Source organism: Fundulus heteroclitus, chromosome 12 (genome assembly GCF_011125445.2).
Source record: "Fundulus heteroclitus isolate FHET01 chromosome 12, MU-UCD_Fhet_4.1, whole genome shotgun sequence".
Classification (NCBI taxonomy): Eukaryota; Metazoa; Chordata; class Actinopteri; order Cyprinodontiformes; family Fundulidae; genus Fundulus; species Fundulus heteroclitus.
The window spans coordinates 2,320,162-2,340,382 of record NC_046372.1 but is presented as its reverse complement, the minus strand read 5'-3'; the positions used below and the strand labels follow the sequence as shown (position 1 = coordinate 2,340,382).

The window sequence follows — 20,221 nt, the reverse complement described above, 5'->3', positions numbered from 1 at the left end:
GATAAAAATGTAGAGTTCTTTTTTTTTACTTGCCTTTATTTAGGATTGTCTGCCTTGGCCAAATGAGACTAATATTGGGCTTTTCCTCAACAAACACCCAGGTGGGTTTGGTGAAGAATCTGTAATGCTGTGGGTCTGTTTCTCCTCCAAAGACCGTTGGAATCTCGTTGGGGTGCATGAGTTGTTAATTATGAATCTGGTGGACTCTGACAGAAAACTGAAAATGGGTCGATGTTGTGGACAATGACTGATGACATGTATGGAAATCAACACAGGTCACCAACACATGGCTCTTCTGCCATGTCAATTTCAGTCCCCAGACCTAAATCCTTGGATCTAATGGCAAAAAGGGGCTGTAAAAAGTAGGAACAGCAGGAGTACTTATAATTATTTGATCAGTGATTTTGCCCAAAAACATATTTCTTAACAAAACTTGCTTTCTCCACTAAATTAATTTACTCAAGTTAAATGTTGAATTTGAAAAAAAAAAAAGAAACAGAATTCAATGCAAAATATCCTCCTGCAATGAAAGCTGAGATCAACTGAAGGCTGAAATCAACTGAAGGCTATTCACACACCCTTGTCAGGTGCAAACAAATGCGTTTGTGTACATGGTAGCTAGGTAGTTACTCACCTCTAAAACTGAATATGCTATAGTTCAACATAAAAGAACAGTACTAAATGAAAAGCAGACTTATAAACAAAAAAAGTACAAAAAAACACAAAGAGGCTGTATGTCCATAGTCTTAACTTGATGTATGAGCAATCTGAATTTCTAAACATGATTCATAATAACAAGAAGTGCAACACGCAGCTCACACTACATGCTGTACTTAACGCGAGTGTACATGCGATAAACGGCACCATTTGTTTCCAGTGACATAACAAGTAAATAAACACACACAATCTTATCTTATCGGGGGAAAGCAAAAATAGTTTCACTCTCTACTTGTTCTGTGATACGTAACTTTCTCACTGTTGCGTCAACTCAGCCTGACAGACTTCACCGAGGGAAAACCGACCCACATATTGACCAATCAGAGACGGCTACGAACTACAAACTGTCTTGCTGGGCTTTTTAACCAATAGGAAGCGCTCTTCATCAAGCTGCTGACCAATAATAGGCGAGTTTGCTCCTGTGTCGGCAACAGGAAGTCGGTGAATTCTGTACACACAGACGAGCCGACGTAGAGAGGGAGAAAAACAGATATTACTCTGAACACTTTACCGAAAGAGGCAAACCTACGACGGAGGGAGGTTTATTAAAACTGCTAGCTTTAATTTCTCAGAGTTACCGGTGAGCAGGTGGTCATTCTGGCCGGGGGGCTCCCTCCTCCTCTCAGCCACCCCCCCTCGGTGGACATACATGGGGGGCTATTAGCACCGAACGATGGAGGATTTAACCCGGCTCCATAATGGCTGCTGTGACGGAGTGGCGCTACCTCAGCGGCCGGCGTGTCCTCGGGGGATGGGGCCCGCTGCTGTGCGTGGTTCTCGGCTCTCTGGTGGCCCTCCTGCTGCCCATGATCGGGATGCAGAAGCAGTGCTGTGCCTCCCTGAGGGGCATGGCCCAGCTCCGCTGCCAGCTGTGGGGGAGCTCACCGTCTCCTCCGGCGGTGCAGTCCACCAGCCTGACGGTCCCCTTCACCGCCCTGGACCTGCTGCCTCAGAGGAGCAAACCCAGCCAAGGTAAACACAGGCCGGGCCCAAACCACTGCCATATGGTGACGAGAGCAAAGATGCAGATTGTTTTTATTTGTTTTTACCTTAAATTAAGAGTTCAGAGTCATCAAAGTATTCACACCCCTGTAGTTGTGAAGCAGAATAGAGATGAGACATGGATTTCAACTTGTTGCACTAATGCAAATCTGAAAAGGGAAGGACGTGTCCTAAGATCTGAGCTCCATTCAGCTTCTACATTTGAAAACAACTTGTTTGCTGTACAATAATATACCAGGGAGATAAAATGATAAAAATAAAAACAATGAAAAAGGGTTCAAAACTAGTTATAGAGGGAGTTGACTGCAGGTGAGAACTAATCCAGAGCTGTCAGGCAGGAGATAAAGACACAACACACAATATAAAAATCTAATTATACCGCAGCCAAATCAAACATCCAGGCTGTTTACTAATCAGGCGACTTTTGAAGACTTGTTAGGAGTGTCAAAGTAAAAGGGAGGGATTGTAATTGCACACCACACTTTTCTGATGATTTGGTGGAAAAGGTTTAAAAATCCAGAGTGCTGGTAAACATCACGGACTAATTGGTGTCGCTGTCTGACATGAAATGCGTTGATTGTGGCTGTAAATGTGACGTTTGGTAAGCTTCGGTCTGGAGGCTTGAACTTGATCAAAGGTGGCGAGCAACATCTGGAAAAGCTACGGTTGTGACATCGTTGCAGCCGTACAGACTCTATGCCAAGAATTTAAGCGGTTCAAATATCGAACATGCGTTATTAGCGTTGGTGTATGAAAGTGGTTTATTTTCCCAATTAGGATTTCATCCTATATAAAAGGACATTTAAAAAAAATGTCTTGACTATTTGGTAATCCTTCTGGATGTGCTCAATGACAAAAGCTATTCATTTCATAGTAATAGCTACCTGTATATCAAGCTCACAATTCTGCCTATAGTAATAGCCATCTGTACATATATTCATAGTACATGTAAATTATGTTATAATAATCATCTGTATATTATGCTATTGTACATATCTGTAAAACTCTATTCATAGTAATATCCGCCTGTATATTATATTCGGTACATATCCAGCTGTAAATTTAGTTCACAATACTAGTTTTATATATATTATACTCATAGGACAAATCTATCAGTAAAATTCTGTTTATAATAGTATCCATTTCTATATTTATTCAGTAATAATCCCATGTCCTGTACTTATGGAACCATTGTTTATCCTGTGCTTGCTGCTATTGCACTTCTGGCTAGACCTAAACTGCATTTCGTTGCCTTGAACCTGTACCTGTGTAATGACTATAAAGTTGAATCTAATCTAATATCTTTATCCTGTCGTGTCGTCCTGTTTATACATCAGTCCGAGCTCTTGCCTCATTCACTGCGCGTCTTCTTACGCTGTCTTTTTGTTCTTTTCTTTCTGCATGCAGAGATGGAGCTGGAGGCCAAAGCAGCGCTGCAGCAGGCTCTGGAGATGAAGAAGCTTGGGAAGAGGGAGAAGGCCCACAAGCTGCTGGTGCACGCTCTTAGCATGAACCCTGACTTTGTGGATGCTCTGACGGAGCTGGGGACCATACTGGAGGAGGAGAAAGATGTGGTCCAGGCGGACCACCTCTACACGAAGGCCCTGGCCCTGTCGCCGTGCAACCAGAGAGCTCTGGTCAGCAGGGACCGCACCCTTCCCCTGGTGGAGGAGATCGACCAGCGCTACTTCAGCTTAATCGACAGCAAGGTGCGCAGGCTGATGTCCATTCCCAAAGGCAACTCCGCGCTGCGGCGGGTGATGGAGGAGACGTACTACCACCACATTTATCACACGGTGGCCATAGAGGGCAACACCCTCACCCTGTCCGAGATCCGACACATCATCGAGACGCGCTACGCCGTGCCCGGGAAGAGCCTGCAGGAGCAGAACGAGGCCATCGGCGTGGACGCCGCCATGAAGTACATCAACACCACGCTGCTGTCCAGGTCGGGAGCCATCACCGTCGGCGACATCCTGGAGATTCACCGGCGAGTGCTGGGCTACGTGGACCCCGTGGAGGGCGGCCGGCTGCGGACCAGCCAGGTGTTCGTGGGCCACCACATCCCGCCGCACCCCAAGGACCTGCAGCGGCACATGGAGGAGCTGGCGCAGTGGCTCAACTCTGAGGAGGCCCTGCAGCTGCACCCTGTGGAGTACGCGGCTCTCGCCCACTACAAGCTGGTGTACGTACACCCGTTTGTGGACGGGAACGGCCGCACGTCGCGGCTGCTCATGAACCTCGTGCTCTTGCAGGCGAGGTACCCGCCGGTGACCATTCGCAAAGAGCAACGGGCGGAGTACTACGCCACCCTGGACACGGCCAACGAGGGCGACGTGCGCCCCTTCATCCGCTTCATCGCCAAGTGCACCGAGATGACGCTGGACACGCTGCTGTTTTCCACCACAGAGTACGCTGTGGGGCTGCCGGAGGCCGACAGGAACCAGGCCTGTCCCAGCTGCAAACAGACCATTCCAGTCCACAACTAAAACCGCAGCGCCAAGGAGAACGCCGCCGTGCAAAGACACGTTTCAGTTCATCTGAAGGTTTTTTTTTTTCCCTCAGTCGTTCCAACACGGGCTACTTCGCCGGGTCCTTTTTAGCCAAAACCAAATCATAAAAGACCTTTGCAGGAATTTCATTTGACGTGCAAACAGATGTTTTGAATGCTAACATGAAGGAAATGTTTTTTTTTTTTTTTAGCTACAACTAAACCAAACATTTTTAAAGTATTTCTCTTGAGGAAAGGCTGTTTTGCTAACACTGGAAAGCACTTTCATGTATTTATTTTAAAATAAAAGACACTCATCATTTCCTTAACATGTGAAAAGTCATTTTGGGATCAGATTTGTTTTTTTATGTCAAAACCACAACAAAGGGAACATACAGCTGCACCTCGATGAATTGGAATGTCCTTTTAAAGTCACTTTATTTCTCAAATACAATTTTTAAAAGCTGATTTGTGCCGTGTTTTGTACGTATGTTAACGTCTAATAAAAACCTAGAAAATTATAAATAAATGGGTTTTATCACAGAAGACTTGCCTGATACTGTGCTGTACGCCATTAGTGCTCAGCTGAGAGCTCTTTTTTTTAATTAATTACTGCATGAACGCTGTGGAACGGCTGCAGTCGGTCCCCATTCCTCTTAAACGGACTGCTTTAGTCCTTTGAAAGCTGTTATGCTTCTTGGTTGTGCACCTTTTTTCTACCAATTTCTTTCTTCCACTCAACTTTCCAGTGAATATTCTTAGATACATCATCCTGAGGACAGCCGGCTTCTTTAGCAAATTTCTTTAACTGCTTTCAAGTCCGCAGTCTTGTCCATCTTTGTTCAGGCCATGAAAATTCAATAATCTGGGTTCCTACATCTTTGCCACGTAAACATTTAATACGTTTAGACTCACATTTCCAGACTTCAGTCCTTCACAGTCATTTGAAATATAAATTACTAATGTTCACAATACATTTTATGGCAGATATTTCCACAGTGGGCAAGCTTTGAATTTGGAACCCACCCAAAAGAAAACAAATGGAGCAAAGAATGTCACAATGAAAGCGGGGAAAAGGGGATGCAGGAACAAAGAATGGTACAAGGTGAGGACACAAGAGGAAAAACCTTAATTATAGGCCATAATCATCAAAATTAAAGAGAAAAATCTAAATATTGAGTAATTAATCCATACTGTTCCCCTTTATGATCAGAATTACTGAAACAAATGAACTTTTTAATTATCTAATTAACTGATGCGTCTGTAAACCAAAAAAAAAAAAAATGAAATTCTGAAAGATTTTTATTCTTTTCAGATCCTCCAAATTTAAAACATTACCTTTTAGAAATTATACAAAACAGCAAAAACTCACAATACAACCATTTAGTGCTGGACATTAAAACAAAAAGGATGCCTTCAGACTTGTATTTACACGTCGGGTTCGCTTCGGGCACTGTGGTGAGAGCAACACATACCATCTGAAAATGTAAATCTGCTTTTATTACAAACTAAGGAGATCTTTCTGAAAGTCATTTACTGAACAGTATGTACAAGCCTCTTCACCCCCCCACCCCTGACATGGAAAAACTGCATAGATTCTCCACAGACCTAAACATGTGTACGATGACCGCTGCCACTCGAAAAGATCGTTCAATGTGATTATTGAGGATGAAGCGAACCTCTTAAGGGAAAACTTAAAAAAAAGGGGGACTAAACATCAGCTTTTAGTCTTTCCAGACGCACTTTCCCTTTAAAGTTTCTTGCAAACCAGCTCAGCTAAGTTTGATATTTTCATAACAATGTCTCTTAAGAATCCGTTTTATTAACCATTTGAAGAATAAACATGAGTTACACTCTTGACACCTCATCACAACTAATAACAGCTTTGTCTACGGACTCTTGGAGCTCCACATGGTTGGACTACAACAACCAGACCCACCAGGGAGCTGCTGATCCTCCCCCGCTGAGCCCATTTCTTTAGTACTACTCGTTACGCCTCACGGCACGGAGGGAATCCAGTTCAAGCCTCTTCTGGGGTCGTAAACAGACTTGGTGGCGGACGCTCTGCTCCTTAGCAGACGCGGTGAAATGGTGCGATCAAACCAATGAAGGATGGGACAGAAGAGCTCAGTCATTACAGGAAAATCCAGCTTTTCTGCTGAATAAGCTCTCAGCGTGGATTAAAACATGCTGATCTGTATTAACTTGATGGATCAGATGGCTCTACTACATAATAACCTAATAATGATGAATAAAAAAAAGAAAAAAATGGCTGAACTTGTTTGATGTGTCCTAAGTTGCACAACAAAACTAAAACCTCACCGAAGCGCACACACACACGTCCACACACACCAACTAACTATAATCACACTATGTCGGAGCCTTTGCATATAATCTTTTTTTTTTTCTTTTTTTAACTCAACACTCAGAAGTTCTGCCGTTTCAAATATTTAAAAAATACTCTCAAATAATCTGTCGGATGCCTTAAACGGTACACAACAAAAGCAGAAAACTCAACGGCTGCACATATTTACACACGAGTATGATCCACCCCTGTCATGGTTAAGGCAATCTTGCAGAGCAGACGCTGAGGGTGTGAGTGAGATTAAAGGGACCATCAGAGAACCAGTTACAGCAGAAATCACCAACACTAATTTGTAAGGACACAGGATGGCTTTCGGCGCGGCGGGGGGGTGGGGGGTGTTCGCGGCTCCCCTTCGTCCTCGCTCACTTGTTCAGAAGCATCTTTGCAAAGTCCGAGTTTGACAACGAGCGCGGCTCTCCGGCCGCGTTGGCCGCCGCGCCGTCCGTCGACGATGGCGGCGCTCGATCCGCCGCGGTCCCGTTCTCCACTTTTCCTGCCGCTGGGCGGTGCAGCGAGCGAGGGAGCAAAGAAAGCTGCGTGCGTCCTCTCCCTCTCCTGTAACGGGACAGCCGTTAGCGCGTTGAGACACGACAGCGGCGCGGCAGAACTGGAGAGGAGGTGCTGCTGAACTTACGATCCGTAGACCTGGCGAGGCGTCGTCTCTCCCGTGGGTCTGCTGGCTCCGGCCTTGTCCATCAGGTGTCTGCGTGGAGGGTTGCTTATGGCGACGGAGATCTTGTTGCCCTCCACCTCGACGCCGTCCAGCTTCAGCACGGCCTGCGACGCCTGCGCTTCATCCGCAAACTCAACGTACGCCAGACCCTGCGGAGCCACACACCATAGGGGGGAGTCGGCGTATCACAGAGATGCTCGTCTCTAGATCTTACAAGTCAACTCGTCTTACAGCGTGTAGCTAAAGTATTCACACCCGCTGACCGCTTCCAGGCTGTCGCATCGCAACCAAACGTCGTGATAAACCAACACAAAGTAGTGCGCAACTGTAGAGTGGAGGGGAAAATGATTCACAGTCTGCTTTATTTATTTCACACATTAAAATGTGGCATAAAGACTTATTAAGCCCCCTGTTACTGATACCCCTCAATCAAATCAAGTGCAACCAACTGCCTTCAGACGCCAAGGCTGCACAGGTGAATAAAAATATAACAAGATAGAATCCTAATAATAAAATTAATAGGCGATAACAATAAAATAAACAATAAAGGCAAAGACTAGACTACTGGTCGTGCTTTCTGATGTTAAAAGATGGGCTTTAAAGAGAGATTTTAATTCATTCAGAGCTCTGGCAAAAAGCTCACAGAAAGAGGGAGACCGTTACCTGGTATGATACAGAGGTGCCTGACCATTTAAAAACCGAGGGTACAATTGTATGAGCAAGTCCAAATAAATAAATAAATCAAGCATCCAGTGAAGAGAATGCAATAATCGAGTAATAGGCACGCAGCTGAATTTTGGACCCGCTGGAGGCGGAGTAGGAGAGACTAGTCAATGCAACTAAGGAGAGGTGCAGAAGTCCAGTCTAGAAGAAAATAAAGGCAAAGGTGGTCCTTCCAAGGGCATCATGAGGACGATAAGACTCAAATCTTAATTAGCGTTACACGAAAAGAAAAACTAGACTGGACTGACCTGTCAAATTCGAATTAAATATCAAAAACAACTTCAAGATCCCTAATAAAAGGAGCGTTAGACGAGTCTAAGGAGCCAACAGCGCTGCTGCAACCTGTCAGCAGGTCAGTTTTCCCAAACATTATGAGCTCCGTTTTATTTTAATTTAAGCAGAAGTTTAGCTCCATCCATTTTTTAACATCCTGCAAACACCTTGGAAGTTTTCCATCCTCTGGGCTCCATCGGATTTCAAGGGCAAATACATCTGGATGTCCAGTGAGCTGCATCTAAAAGGGATTTTTTTTTAAGTCTGTTGCACTACTTTTGTAATCACACTTGCATTTATATAGATTTAAAAATTACAATATCTTAAAGAAAAGAGCATTGCACGTATGTTTGCTGGTGAGCGCTGACTCTTCTAGCTCAAAGGTCAGTACGGGTAGCCCTTGGTGTGACACATTACCCATGAAGTAGCTCAGTTTCAAAAAGGTTGGGGACCCCTGCCTTAAAGGTTTGTTACAGAGTAAAGCACAACTGCTAACCTACCAAGACATGACCGTCCAGCTAGACCAGTCCAGGCAACAAAAGCATTAATCAGAGGAAACAGAGCGGCCTGTGGTAACTCAGGAGGAGCTGCAGAGGCCTACTGCTCACGTGGAAGAATCTATCTGTAGAAAGCTATTTGCCTTTCACGTTAAAAATCTGGTCTTTATGCAAGATTGGGCAAAACAAAAAAAAATTTCAAAACTTTCTTCAAATGGGAGTATATGAAATCCCATCTGCTGTTTGCCACAAACCTGTAGGGGTCACTGCTAACGTAAAGGAGGAGTTGTCCTGTCTGGCCAGATGGAGCCACACCTGAACTTTTCGTCCTCCATACGAGGCAGAAAAGTCCAACTTCAGAAAATTGCTACAGAAAACAGTTTAAATTTGAGCAAATTTATGAGTTATACTAGGCCAAAGTCAAGAGCCAAATCAAATTTAGAAATGTGCTTTTAAGTGTTGCTCAACCTGAGATTAGCCATAATTGCAGGGAGAAGTGGTTTTACTAATTATTGAGGGAATTAGGAGTTGTATGAACTCTGATTTAATTCTTTTCCTTCCGCCTTCCAGTTGTGCTGTAAATCGTGTTGCTCAATCACATAAAATCACTATCAAATACCCTGAGGTTTGTGGCTGTAATGCAACTAACTTTGGACAAGCTTGAGGGGTGCGAACATTTCGATAGAAACCGAGCGTCTGACCTTAGGTTTCCCTGAGCGGTATGTGACGAGGCGGACTTCTCTGATGGTGCCGTGGTCTTTGCAGATCTCCTCCAGCTGCTCTTTAGTGCACGAGAACGGCAGCCCCGAGATGAAGATTTTGTGTTTCTCCATCGCTATGTTGTACTTAAACACCTGCAGGGGACGTCAACAGGAGAATATTAGTTATGCTGTCCACCAAATGGAGCGATCCGCCAACAGCGTTTAAAAAATCCTCTGACCCCCGGAGAAAAAGAAAACCATCGGGAAATAAAGTATGTTCACAAAGTAAGAGTGTTTATCTAGATTAACAGCAAGTAGCACAAATATTCTGCTGGGACTAAATGCACCCATGAAGGGGATCAAAACAACAACATTTGATGCCTCAAAATACATACATATGAGCGTTCTAGCGACTGACTGCTCCATGCACAATGAAAATTATGCAACCCATTTTGCATAAAAATATAAATATACGCTCTTTAATGGAATAATGTAAGGTTTTAGTGTCCATTGAAAGTCTTGTTGCAACTGCGCTGAGTTTTAATCAACTTTTAGCAATACTGGAAATGAACCAATCGAAAAGGTTTTGCAAGTTTCTGCTCTTTTCATTTTTAATGTATCAATCAAAATGTTAAATAATGTGGGCATTAATATGACTTCCATTAAATTACTTTCATGTAATGTTTGTAAAACTACTATTTTTATGTTAATAAAAATGAGTAAATATGAGTCATTCAAAGAAAACTTTTTTTTTTGGTATATAAGTGTGAAGATATCAGGACACGTGTACCAACCTTAAACTCAGGATTTTTGTTTTTGTCGACACACGGTGACACAAACATGGGCCTGCCCCCCACCTCCGTCCTGTCCAGCTTCAGGGCTTCGGCCACCGACACCGCCGACTCAAACTGCACGTATCCGTAGCCTCGGAAGTTGCCTCTGTTGCCGGTGACCAGCCGGACCTGTTTGACGGGTCCGCAGCGCTCAAACACAGCCTCCAGCTTGGCCTCTGGCTCCTCCAGGGTGTACGCCAGGTTGCTGATGAACACGCTGCAGCTCTCGTCCCGCAGCTCAGGCTGGTCGTCGTTGTGCCTCTGAGCCACGACCACCGCCCCCTGCTGGGCGTGTTTGGCTCCGCCTGCAGCGGCCTTATTTCCAGAAGGAGCGTTCCTCCCAAAGAGTCCGGTGTCGGTCTCCATGTACTCGTCTGTGTTGTTGTCACCGTTTCCTTTCTGCCGTTTAGGAGCTGGTGAAAGGAAAGTAAAAAGTTTACATTTTCCTGAATCAAAAAGGAGAGTAAACTATTTTTAAAATCATTAATTTTTACCAGATTTTTCATTCCAGTCCTCCTGATATTCATCTTGCTCTGCCTTTCTCTTCTCCCCGCCTCGACTTGACTTCTGGGATTTCTTCTGGGCCTTCTTGTCTGCCTTGGCCTTCCGCCGCTGCTCCATTTTCTCCTCCTCGTGACGCGCCATGTTGGTTTCCTTCGCTGCCGCCTGACAGAGAGGGGGGAAAAAAGCACGGGGACGTTAGCCGAACAAATTGATACACCTGCAAACAATGCGTCAGCACAGGGGTGGTGTACGCGCCTACCTTTGCTCGCTGCTCATTGACTCTGTTCAGCCTCGTCTCCGTCTTTTGCACTGCTGTGTCCCAGTCCTCCAGCGTACCTGCAACAGGACAGGAGCATTATCAACAAATGTGAGTTTAAAAGCAGCTGGATGTGAGGAATCTCCGACGAGTGTTGTAGCTGCTCCAGAAACGTCTTAAAAACAATGTGCATGACAGCAGAAAGCAGCTGCTGCAACAAATTCAGTACAAAAAAAAAGTCTTTGGACGTAGCTTCTAACGGCAGTGGGACTGATATCGGGTATAAGTGGACATGCCTGGGAGAGTTTCTGGGCAAATAATGATGCAAAACGTTAATTCAAACAGCCTTTCTTTGGCTACAATTAAGCAGGTGAATTATACATCAGACAAAATGATTTCTAAAATTCCAGCTACAGGGTTCTCTCCAGCACATTTTAGCATAATGGACCGTTACGCTGAAAGTTGTCAAAGTTACGCTGAAATTAGACCGTTGCGCTCATTTTCTGAGTGTACCGGTCAGTTTGACACAGAACAGGGCGACACGGATGTTTGAGAGCAACAAAGAAAAGTCAGTAAAGCTCTTAAACGTGCATCAGCGCAGCTATAAATCTCCCGAACCACATTAGGTAACGCTAGCTTTTATTATCGGCCCCATTCGAGCTGCACTATGCAACGCTGTGCTTTGGGAAGGCATCCTGGGAACGGATCGACACACCAGCCCCCAGACACGCGCGCAAACCCCGCCACCCGTCCACCGTTACGCTGAAAAATAATCCTGGTGGTAACCCTGAGCACATTTAAGATTTGCAGAAAACACGGTTCAGAAACTCAGTGTAAGAAATCTACAGGTGTAATGTGGTGATTTGGTATTTAGTCGAATACTTGACACAAACCAAGTAACAAACTAATTTTGAGTCTAACAGATTTTCTTTAGTCTCCTACTTTAAATAATGGTGTGTTTCGACAATGGAAACGTAATCACACGTGCTTTATGTGTCGCCACTGTGGGGCGCAAACCTGGGCTGTCCATGCATATCACGTTTGTTGACACTGAGATGATCAGCTCTCCTGTTAACTGCTAAAGCTGACTAAAACAGCATTATTTCCAGGATTATTTCAAAATGCTCACAATTTAAAAGCCAAGTAAAGTCACTTCAAACCCTCTGGAAGCATGGGACAGATTTTAAATTAATGGTGAGGTAAAAACTGCTTGGTGAGTCTGGAAGGGAAAGCAGAAGGAGTTTCAGGAACAAAAATGGGATTTTTTTTTTTAGTAATAAAGCTACAGCCAGCTTTATAACAAAGAACGGTGTAACTATAACAGATTATTTAAAGTCGGGCTTCTTGAAGTCACAAACGTCAACTTGTTTTCTTCCAAGCTGCTATTCTCTAAAACGGCGTTAAAATCGTTCTCCACTGAGAAAAAATGTGCAAAATTAACACGTTTTCATTAACCTGACTCGGTGCAAGTAATTGCACAATTACACACAACAGCATGTCTAATTTTCTCTAAACTAGGTATGAAATGTAGAGGATTTTAAACTAAATTTACTTTTTAACCAATAAAATTCACCCCAGTAGTTACCGGTACATTTTAAAAAGTCCAGCCTCCCTAACGCGGCCTTTTATGGGGTAAATTGCTCACTTGGTAATCTGGATTTGCTCTGGTAGATGCAGTGGAAAGTGACAGCAGGTAAAAAAATAAATAAATAAATGGCCCCACAAAACAACCCTGGTTCCTATAAAAGCTTTGTGAAGTGAAAACGCGCCTTGATAAGACGTTACTGACAAATCGATTGAGGAAACAAAGAACCACTCCAGCACTTTAAAAAGCTCTTTCTTTGCTCGCTCCCTTTTATTCAGAGAGCCAAACTCACCTTCTACCCTCTCAAAGGTGAGCAGGACCTCACAGACGTGTTCTGGGTAGTCTGAAGTGCACTGCACTGCTCTGTGGAGAGCCTTTCTGCAGTGGGTCATGTCCCCATAAGCTCTATGGATTACACAGGAGGAGAAAAAAGGGGGGGGGTTGGTGCATTAGTCCCAAAAGCTTCAGCACATAAACCTAATCTAGAGTTTCCCTCCCGTTAAGAGTTGGTCAGACAAACCTTTCTAGGTTGTAATATTCCAGCCACATGTTGGCATATTTGGCGTTCCCTTTAGTCATGATATTGTCCCACAGTTCTCTTGCTTTCTGCATGTTCTTGCAGTGGTGGGCCTGCAAGGTAGAACAACATATTTTAGAACATTACATGTTTAAAACCTGTAACTAGTGATGATGTTTAAAAAGGTTTTATAATGAGAGTTAGAGGTTAAATCACTCTGTTGCATTACTGAATATCTCATAATTATGACAACACCACTACTTTCTCGTAAAAAATAATAACATGACAAAAAAGATCATCCCAGAGAGTCTGCTTACCTCTATCCGAGCCCAAATCTGCATTATAACACAGGAAGGATCTCCACTTTCACCAAACCCTGCGGTCACAGTGAGGCATATCAAAATAAAGCTGATGGCTGAATAAATTCAGAGGATTTGCTTCAAGATGAGCAACTCGATGCAATCAATCGTCCACAGTCGCCCCGTGCTATGCTAGGCTCAGCGAGATAACTGTGGCATTAAACTGGCATTAAAATAAACTCGACAGCTTTGTATAATAACCCGGATCAGCTATATGAGACAGAATTTCATTCTGGTTCTAACGTCGCTGTGTTTGTCTTTTAAAACAGCCTTGAGCTGACGTGTGTTGTGAACTGTGAAAGAAAAATAAATGCAAAACTCAGAGAACTTCACCTACGTTCTTCAACATCTTGTTTCAGGTAGTCTAGAGACCGAGAGAAGGCGGCGCGTAGCTCTTCTAACTCTTTACTGGACTCTGGGGGAGGGAAAAAAAAAAGAGAGAGTAAAACCTTCAGCAAAGGTTTTTTTTATTAAAATGTCACTTTTGATTCAGAACTGCTCCCACCTTTACTGAAGTCCACTCGTCTCCTCAGGTAGTCGAGGTACGCCTGCCATATTTCGACATAATCCGTGGCTTGAATGAAACCCGCATTTAGCGCCTTTTCAAAAACATCTGTGCAGAAGGAAGAAATGAGACTCTGAGGCAAAGAGATGCTCCTACGGAGGATGGCGGTATGAAACTCAGCAGCGGGCTGCTGGGGGATTCCCCCCGCCGTTACCTGACACGCTCTGATGGTCGGCCCCGTGCCGCTCCAGAGCCTGGATGTAGCTCTTCCACAGACTCATGGTCCAGGGGCAGTTCCTGACGGCCCGCTCGTGAGTGGAGAGGACCAGATCTTTGATCTTCAACTGCCGGTCCTACAAACACCCCCACAGAAAGAAGATAAGGAATTTTAAAAGACATTTTGTGACACAAAAAGAGCACAGAAGCGTCATATATAGATGATGCTGCAGTGTGTTTAACAGCAGACAATGCCTGCCAATTCTTTGAAAACAGAACGTGTTACTCATCTATGCTGAAAAGAAATCTTGATGAATAATATTAACAATCAGTTTTGCAACACAGAAAAGAGTGAGCACTTTCCCTAAAGGTTTTTCATGCCTTAAAATGTGGGATTGTTGAAGTAAACGGGTGAAGGAGGGGGATTTCTCCTCAACCACCTGGAACAGCCTCTCAGTCCAGAAAACGTTTTGTCCCAGTACAGCCTGGTTCCCACAGCAGGATAATTTGACCTATTTCTGCCCCGATTATCAGGATGGCTCTAACGATCATTTTAAGAGGTATTTCTGCTAGGGCTGGGTATCATCTAGGATGAGCCGATACGATTCTCCATATAGCTCAGCTTGATTTGACTCCAATATCGATATTTATTACTATAAATTTAATGCTCAAAGTCATTCAATAAACAAAACACGCCAAATATGATATTTATGTTCAATTTATTGAACACTAATATATTACAGGAAAATAAAGTGCGTTTGGTTTGATGCATTTAACGTATCACAGAAACCACAAATGCGCCCAAACGTCTGATTTTTAGGGACGAAGGTGCGTCTAAAATCTTGTCGGCCATTCCGCAAATTCGTCTCACTTGCACTTCCTCGTTTTGAACAGTAACAGGCGCTGTAATACCGCCCCCTAGGGGTTGGGAGGTATATCGATATTGAAAGCCAGAATATCGATATTAAATCGTTTTTAAAAACATCAATACTAATCTTTGTATGGATTTTTATGCACAGCCCTAATCTCTGCCGTGTGTGGTGTGCTAAGAGTGACCTGGTCCGCTCAGAAGGCCGTCGGGACCGCTCCGACCTCAAATATTCAACATTATTGTCTTATTTCTTAGCGTTTGGGCTGTTCCCCGAGGACAAATGAGCCTGTTGAATGTGACCAATCAGAAAGCGAGAAAAAAATAATAACATAACTCACCTCTATATCATAGTGCAACAAACGTGGAGCCCCCACTGTGTACACTCCCTAAACCAGCTCCTTTTATTATTATTATTATTATTAGTACACAAACTATCACCATTATTCTTCCTCGTCGGCCATGTTTATTGACTCTGAACTCACGTTTAATCTCAAGAGGTTTTGCGAGATTTCAGTCTGATACCCGAATGAGTGAATCTGTTCGTGTGTTGTGTTCGCTGTTGACTAGAACACTACACGCTGTACAAGCAAACCTGTTTTATCTAAGATGTTTTTTACGTTACATGTGGCATCTCTCGGGTTTTGAAAAAGAAGGAAAAAAAAAAAGTCCGACAATTATAAACTCTTGCTGTGTGAATCAGGCTTAACGTTTGTGAGCGTAAAGATTCCCAGGTACAATAACGGGTTTGCTCTAGTTTTCACTTTTAACAGGTATGTCGCAAATAATTAGAATAAGGCAAATTAGTTCAATATTTTCTGCCGCTCATTTCAGAAAGTGAAACTCATCACATAGATTCATCAGACAGAGCGAAACATTTTCAAGCCTCAATTTCTTGTAATTTTGATTATGGCTTACAGATAACAGAAACCCAACATTCAGTGTTTCAGGAAATTAGAATATCACATAAGATCAGCGCTCTAGGTCTCCAGGCCGCTGCTCTCAGACAACATTTTACCGACTTCCTCCTCCTCACCAACCCGTGGCCAAACGAATCGTCCCTTTATGAACTCGCACTCTAGTTGCAAACACTACTTTAAAACAACCTTCTGCAGAGCAAAAAAAAAAATGTAATCTGACCGAAGGAACACAATCATGGCAGGCGCCGACCAATACTCACAAGATACGTGGCGTATTTAGTCCACATGTCTGGTACCAGGCAGTTCTCAGCCAGAGCGCGCTCAAACATTATCTGGATGCGTGCCGGGTCGCCCTCCTTCAGCTCGAAGTCAATGTAGGCTTGATACTCGGCCAGTTTGGGCGGTTCGGCTACCAGCTGCAGAAAGAGGAGTGCAGGCGAGACGTTATGCGCCGCTACAACCATGCGTGCCGTTAAGGGAGAGGAAAAAGGACGCCGTCAGCCAATTACCAGAGCCTCTTCGTGAGATTTGCACTTTTCGTTCTGCTGCAAAGCTTTTCTGTACAGATGGACGACCGTCTCGGGGACTCCTTTATCTGACCACTCCTCATACTCTGCATAAGTAGTCTCCATATCTGCAAAGCCACAGAACACAGTGAGATTGTGGGAGCGACGCTTCTCAGCTTTGTGGGAGAAGGTGCATCGTGCCGTTCTTGATTATATTTGAAGGTCGTGACACACAACGGGAGACCCTCCCAGTTCACAGCAGTCTATCTGAACGGAGGAGTCGTCGCCACGCTTACCCATTAGGGGAATGGCCAGCTGGCGGCGGAACAGCGTATGAATTCGCTCGAGCTGAGTGTTGAGCAGCTCCTGCTCCTCGCGGCTGGGAATCCTGCCAGGGGGAGGCTGAGAGCAGAGGCAGCAGGAAATGTGGACACTTTGTTCAAATTAAAGGAATTTATTTCAGCTTTGACACAGCAGGAAGAAAGATATGCATGCTCTACAAATATATATGGCAAAACAAGAGTTTGGATCTAAAAAAGGAGTAAAAGTGTGACCACTGAGGCACGTGGAAACACCAACCTGCACTGTGGACAACACGGCGTTCTCAAACTCTCGGTATGCCTCCCACAGCGTCTGTCCCTTGGTCATGTGGAGCCCCACCGCTGTCACCGCCCTCTCAAAGATGGACCTCACCTTGTCTATCCCACCCGGTGAGCCCATGCCACCGATTGAGTACTGGGCGTATTCGAGCCAAATATCTGGACCTGCATTAAAAAAAAGAAAAAAAAAAGAAAAAAAAAAATATCACAACACGTCAAAACAATGTAAAGTGGCCCGAGCATCCAACATCACGGTCTGATCGGAGGTGGCCCACTCACAGATGTAGTCTTTCACAGCTCTCTCAAACAGCTCATACACTTTCTCTCGGCTTGAATCCTCCTCACTCAGGCGGATCTCGTCCTTGAGCCAGTCGAGCCAGATCTCTGCAGGTTTGGGAGGGGAGAAATTATTTTATTTTTTTGTTGCAAATCATTAATGCGGGCCTTTTTTGAGCGCTGAGCTGAAACAGACGTGTGCCAACCTTCAGTTAGAGGGAAGAGCTCGCTCATCTTCTGCCTCGCCTTTCGCAGGCGGAGCAGTTCCCCCTCCTGCTTGAGGAGCTTGATGAGGTCGACGTGGCAGTTGTAGTCGAAGGCGTTGATCGAGAGCTGCAACGAGCGGAAAACGAGAACGGGAGGGATTGAAGCCGGCAAGAGGTTTAGACAAGCGAGACGCAAATGTTCTGTGCATGTCCGTGGACTTTTGTAGCCGTGTATAAAAAGAGAACCTTTTTTTTTTTTTTGCTGATATGTTGTTGCCTTTAAATTCTGCAGAGTTTTCCTTTAACACCAACAAGTGAGTGCTCATACAAGCGGATCAACTTAAGCTACATCTAGGGTCCTCACATTTTTTTTATTTCAAAATCCCTCACATTTTCAAACTTTTGATTTCTACATTTTTCTTGTGTTTTTTTGTTATGCCAACTGGACACATTTAGCATAAATTCCACAAAACTAGAAAGAATTAACGGACAATGTTGGAGTCCGGGTCCTGCAGTGAGGTAAAGGACTTTTTCACAGATTTTTAAAGTGTGGACTAACTTAGAAGTGAATTTTGAAATATTTTAAAACTTTATTTTCGGTCCACAAATAGGAAAAACAATGTTTTTAAGTATTTTTACATCTAAGCCAGACCCAGAAAATGTTTTACAGCTACAGAGTTAGATCGTGGGAGGCAGTGTAAAAGGTGAAATATTGCAAATAAATCCTCATCACAATTATTGCACATCAATGTGCAATAATTGTTGGCTAATGTATTCCCAGTGTTAACTTCCTTTCCATTTTCACGCTAATGTACCATTTAGCCAGTTATAGAGTCTGACGCTGTGACCAAAATGCTTTAGGTCACAGAGTGATGGAAGCACAGATGTGAAGGAGAGGAAAGAAGAAAACAGGGCGTTTAATGCAGCGGACAATATTCGGTGCAATATTCACCAATGTTGTCGCCAGCGCAATGTTTCCAAATGGTTTCTGTGTCAGTGTCAGCCAACAAGAGCTTTAAACTGAACAGCAACGTGGATAATAACAAAAGGGACTACATCCTGTACATTTCCGGACCGTTGCTTCTAACTGCTTGTCAGCTGGCTGAAAGAAGCCAACTGTGCTTCTCCCTCTCACAGGAACCATACGTGGTGGCTGTTAATAAGCTGATAATAAACTAAAGGAGTGGCACCAATAACTCTAATTAAGGTGAGCCTTTAAAAAATAAAAACACAGCTGGAAGTTAAAAGCAGCATCGCTGTTAAGCAGTGGACCAAGTGATCAGCCTCGTGTTCCTCTCTGAAAACAGAACATCGTATTCTGCCCAATAAAGCAGGTCTACTTTTAAACTATTAAACTGAGCGGGTTTCTAGTCTACATTTCTGCTTATGAGCACCAACAAGCAAAATAACTTTAACAAACCAATGTTTCAGACGACACCAATAACTGTAATCGACAATGTTAGATTATCTTTAACGATAAACAAAATAGTTACTGCTTTAAATGAAACCAATAAGCTGATCATCAGGACTTGGACGCAGCTTTCCTGACACCAAATCAATCAGTTCATTAGTAAATCATGATTATGACTGGCAGAACCCTCCTCTAAAATAACATTTCCACCAAAAACATATTTAGCAGAAGGCAAAATTTGATTTTTTTTTTTTTTTTTGCTCTGTGTTTGTAATCTAGTTGTCTCCACGCGGGCCTCGGTGTCTGCTGGGGTCGAAATGCCTCAGATGTAATGAAGCCTGTCCAACTGGGGGCTGTTCTCTCTGATCTTAAGAGAACCGATTCATGTAAAATACACCTGGAGGGATTTCAGGTCTGTTAAACGCGGGATTTCACGTTTAAAACCCAACCGCGTTCCCTACGTGTGTGCGGATCAGACGCTGTGATCCCATCATGTGTGGAGCAAAAAGGCGGGTGATGCGGGGCAGGCTGTTAGCATCACAGTGTAGTGGGAGCTAATCACGACCCGCAAACTACGACACGTCCACCGCGTCCATTGAAACGCTTTAATGGCCGCTGAAACTGCCAGTTCAGCTTTAATTAAGACACACCATACCTCTGCGTTTGCCACAGTTTTGTCCCCCCTGGTGGCTGACCGTGTTCGCCACTCATTCATTCCCCTTAGCCGCTCGGCTAACGCTGGCTAGCCGAGCGGCTTGGCAGGACCGCTGCTAAGTTACCTGCTCCTCCAACCGCTGGATTTCCGCTTCGTTTTCCTTGTCGTCCTCCTCCGACTCTTCCTCTTCGTCTTCTGAGTTTTCTACCCCCATGCCCTCCTCTTCGTCCGACTCCATCTCCCTTTCCTCCACGCCCGCGTCTTCCTCCTCCTCCATAGCTTGCAACTGCGTTTGCTCTGCGTTGCCTGGCGCTGCCATGTTGGAAAGGCTGTCTGCCTGGTAACAACAGAGCGACACGATGATGAGAGGCGGGGCGGTATGGCAGGCCGAGTCGGTACACAATTAAACCACATTACTCATTGTTTTAGAATTTAGATCAATGTTGTAATCTAATCTCACCCTTTTTTTTTTCAATTCAACTGGTCAGATTTATAACGCAATACAAGACAAAACCTTTTATTCTGACCTCTTCAAAATTATGATTGTATTATGATGAAAAATG

The 20,221-nt window shown here is 44.1% G+C and overlaps 2 protein-coding genes across 2 annotated transcripts; one reads left to right on the top strand and one right to left on the bottom strand.

Annotated features, from left to right (window-relative positions):
- Window positions 1-1,131: 1,131 nt before the first annotated feature.
- Window positions 1,132-4,756, top strand: ficd (FIC domain protein adenylyltransferase). Its single transcript, XM_012863590.3, has 2 exons — window positions 1,132-1,689; window positions 3,127-4,756. The coding sequence occupies exons 1-2, from the start codon at window positions 1,416-1,418 to the stop codon at window positions 4,206-4,208; spliced, it is 1,356 nt and encodes a 451-aa protein (XP_012719044.2). The 5' UTR covers window positions 1,132-1,415; the 3' UTR covers window positions 4,209-4,756.
- A 332-nt stretch (window positions 4,757-5,088) lies between these two features.
- Window positions 5,089-20,006, bottom strand: sart3 (spliceosome associated factor 3, U4/U6 recycling protein). Its single transcript, XM_012863549.3, has 19 exons — window positions 19,783-20,006; window positions 17,593-17,719; window positions 17,390-17,494; window positions 17,091-17,275; window positions 16,808-16,913; window positions 16,515-16,639; window positions 16,266-16,421; window positions 14,216-14,354; window positions 14,002-14,109; window positions 13,834-13,911; window positions 13,455-13,513; window positions 13,141-13,250; window positions 12,913-13,025; window positions 11,039-11,115; window positions 10,770-10,941; window positions 10,237-10,688; window positions 9,443-9,595; window positions 7,210-7,397; window positions 5,089-7,130 (listed from the first exon to the last, which is right to left on the bottom strand). Exons 1-19 carry the CDS (start codon window positions 19,975-19,977, stop codon window positions 6,938-6,940), a joined length of 2,841 nt encoding a protein of 946 aa, XP_012719003.2. The 5' UTR covers window positions 19,978-20,006; the 3' UTR covers window positions 5,089-6,937.
- Window positions 20,007-20,221: the final 215 nt, after the last annotated feature.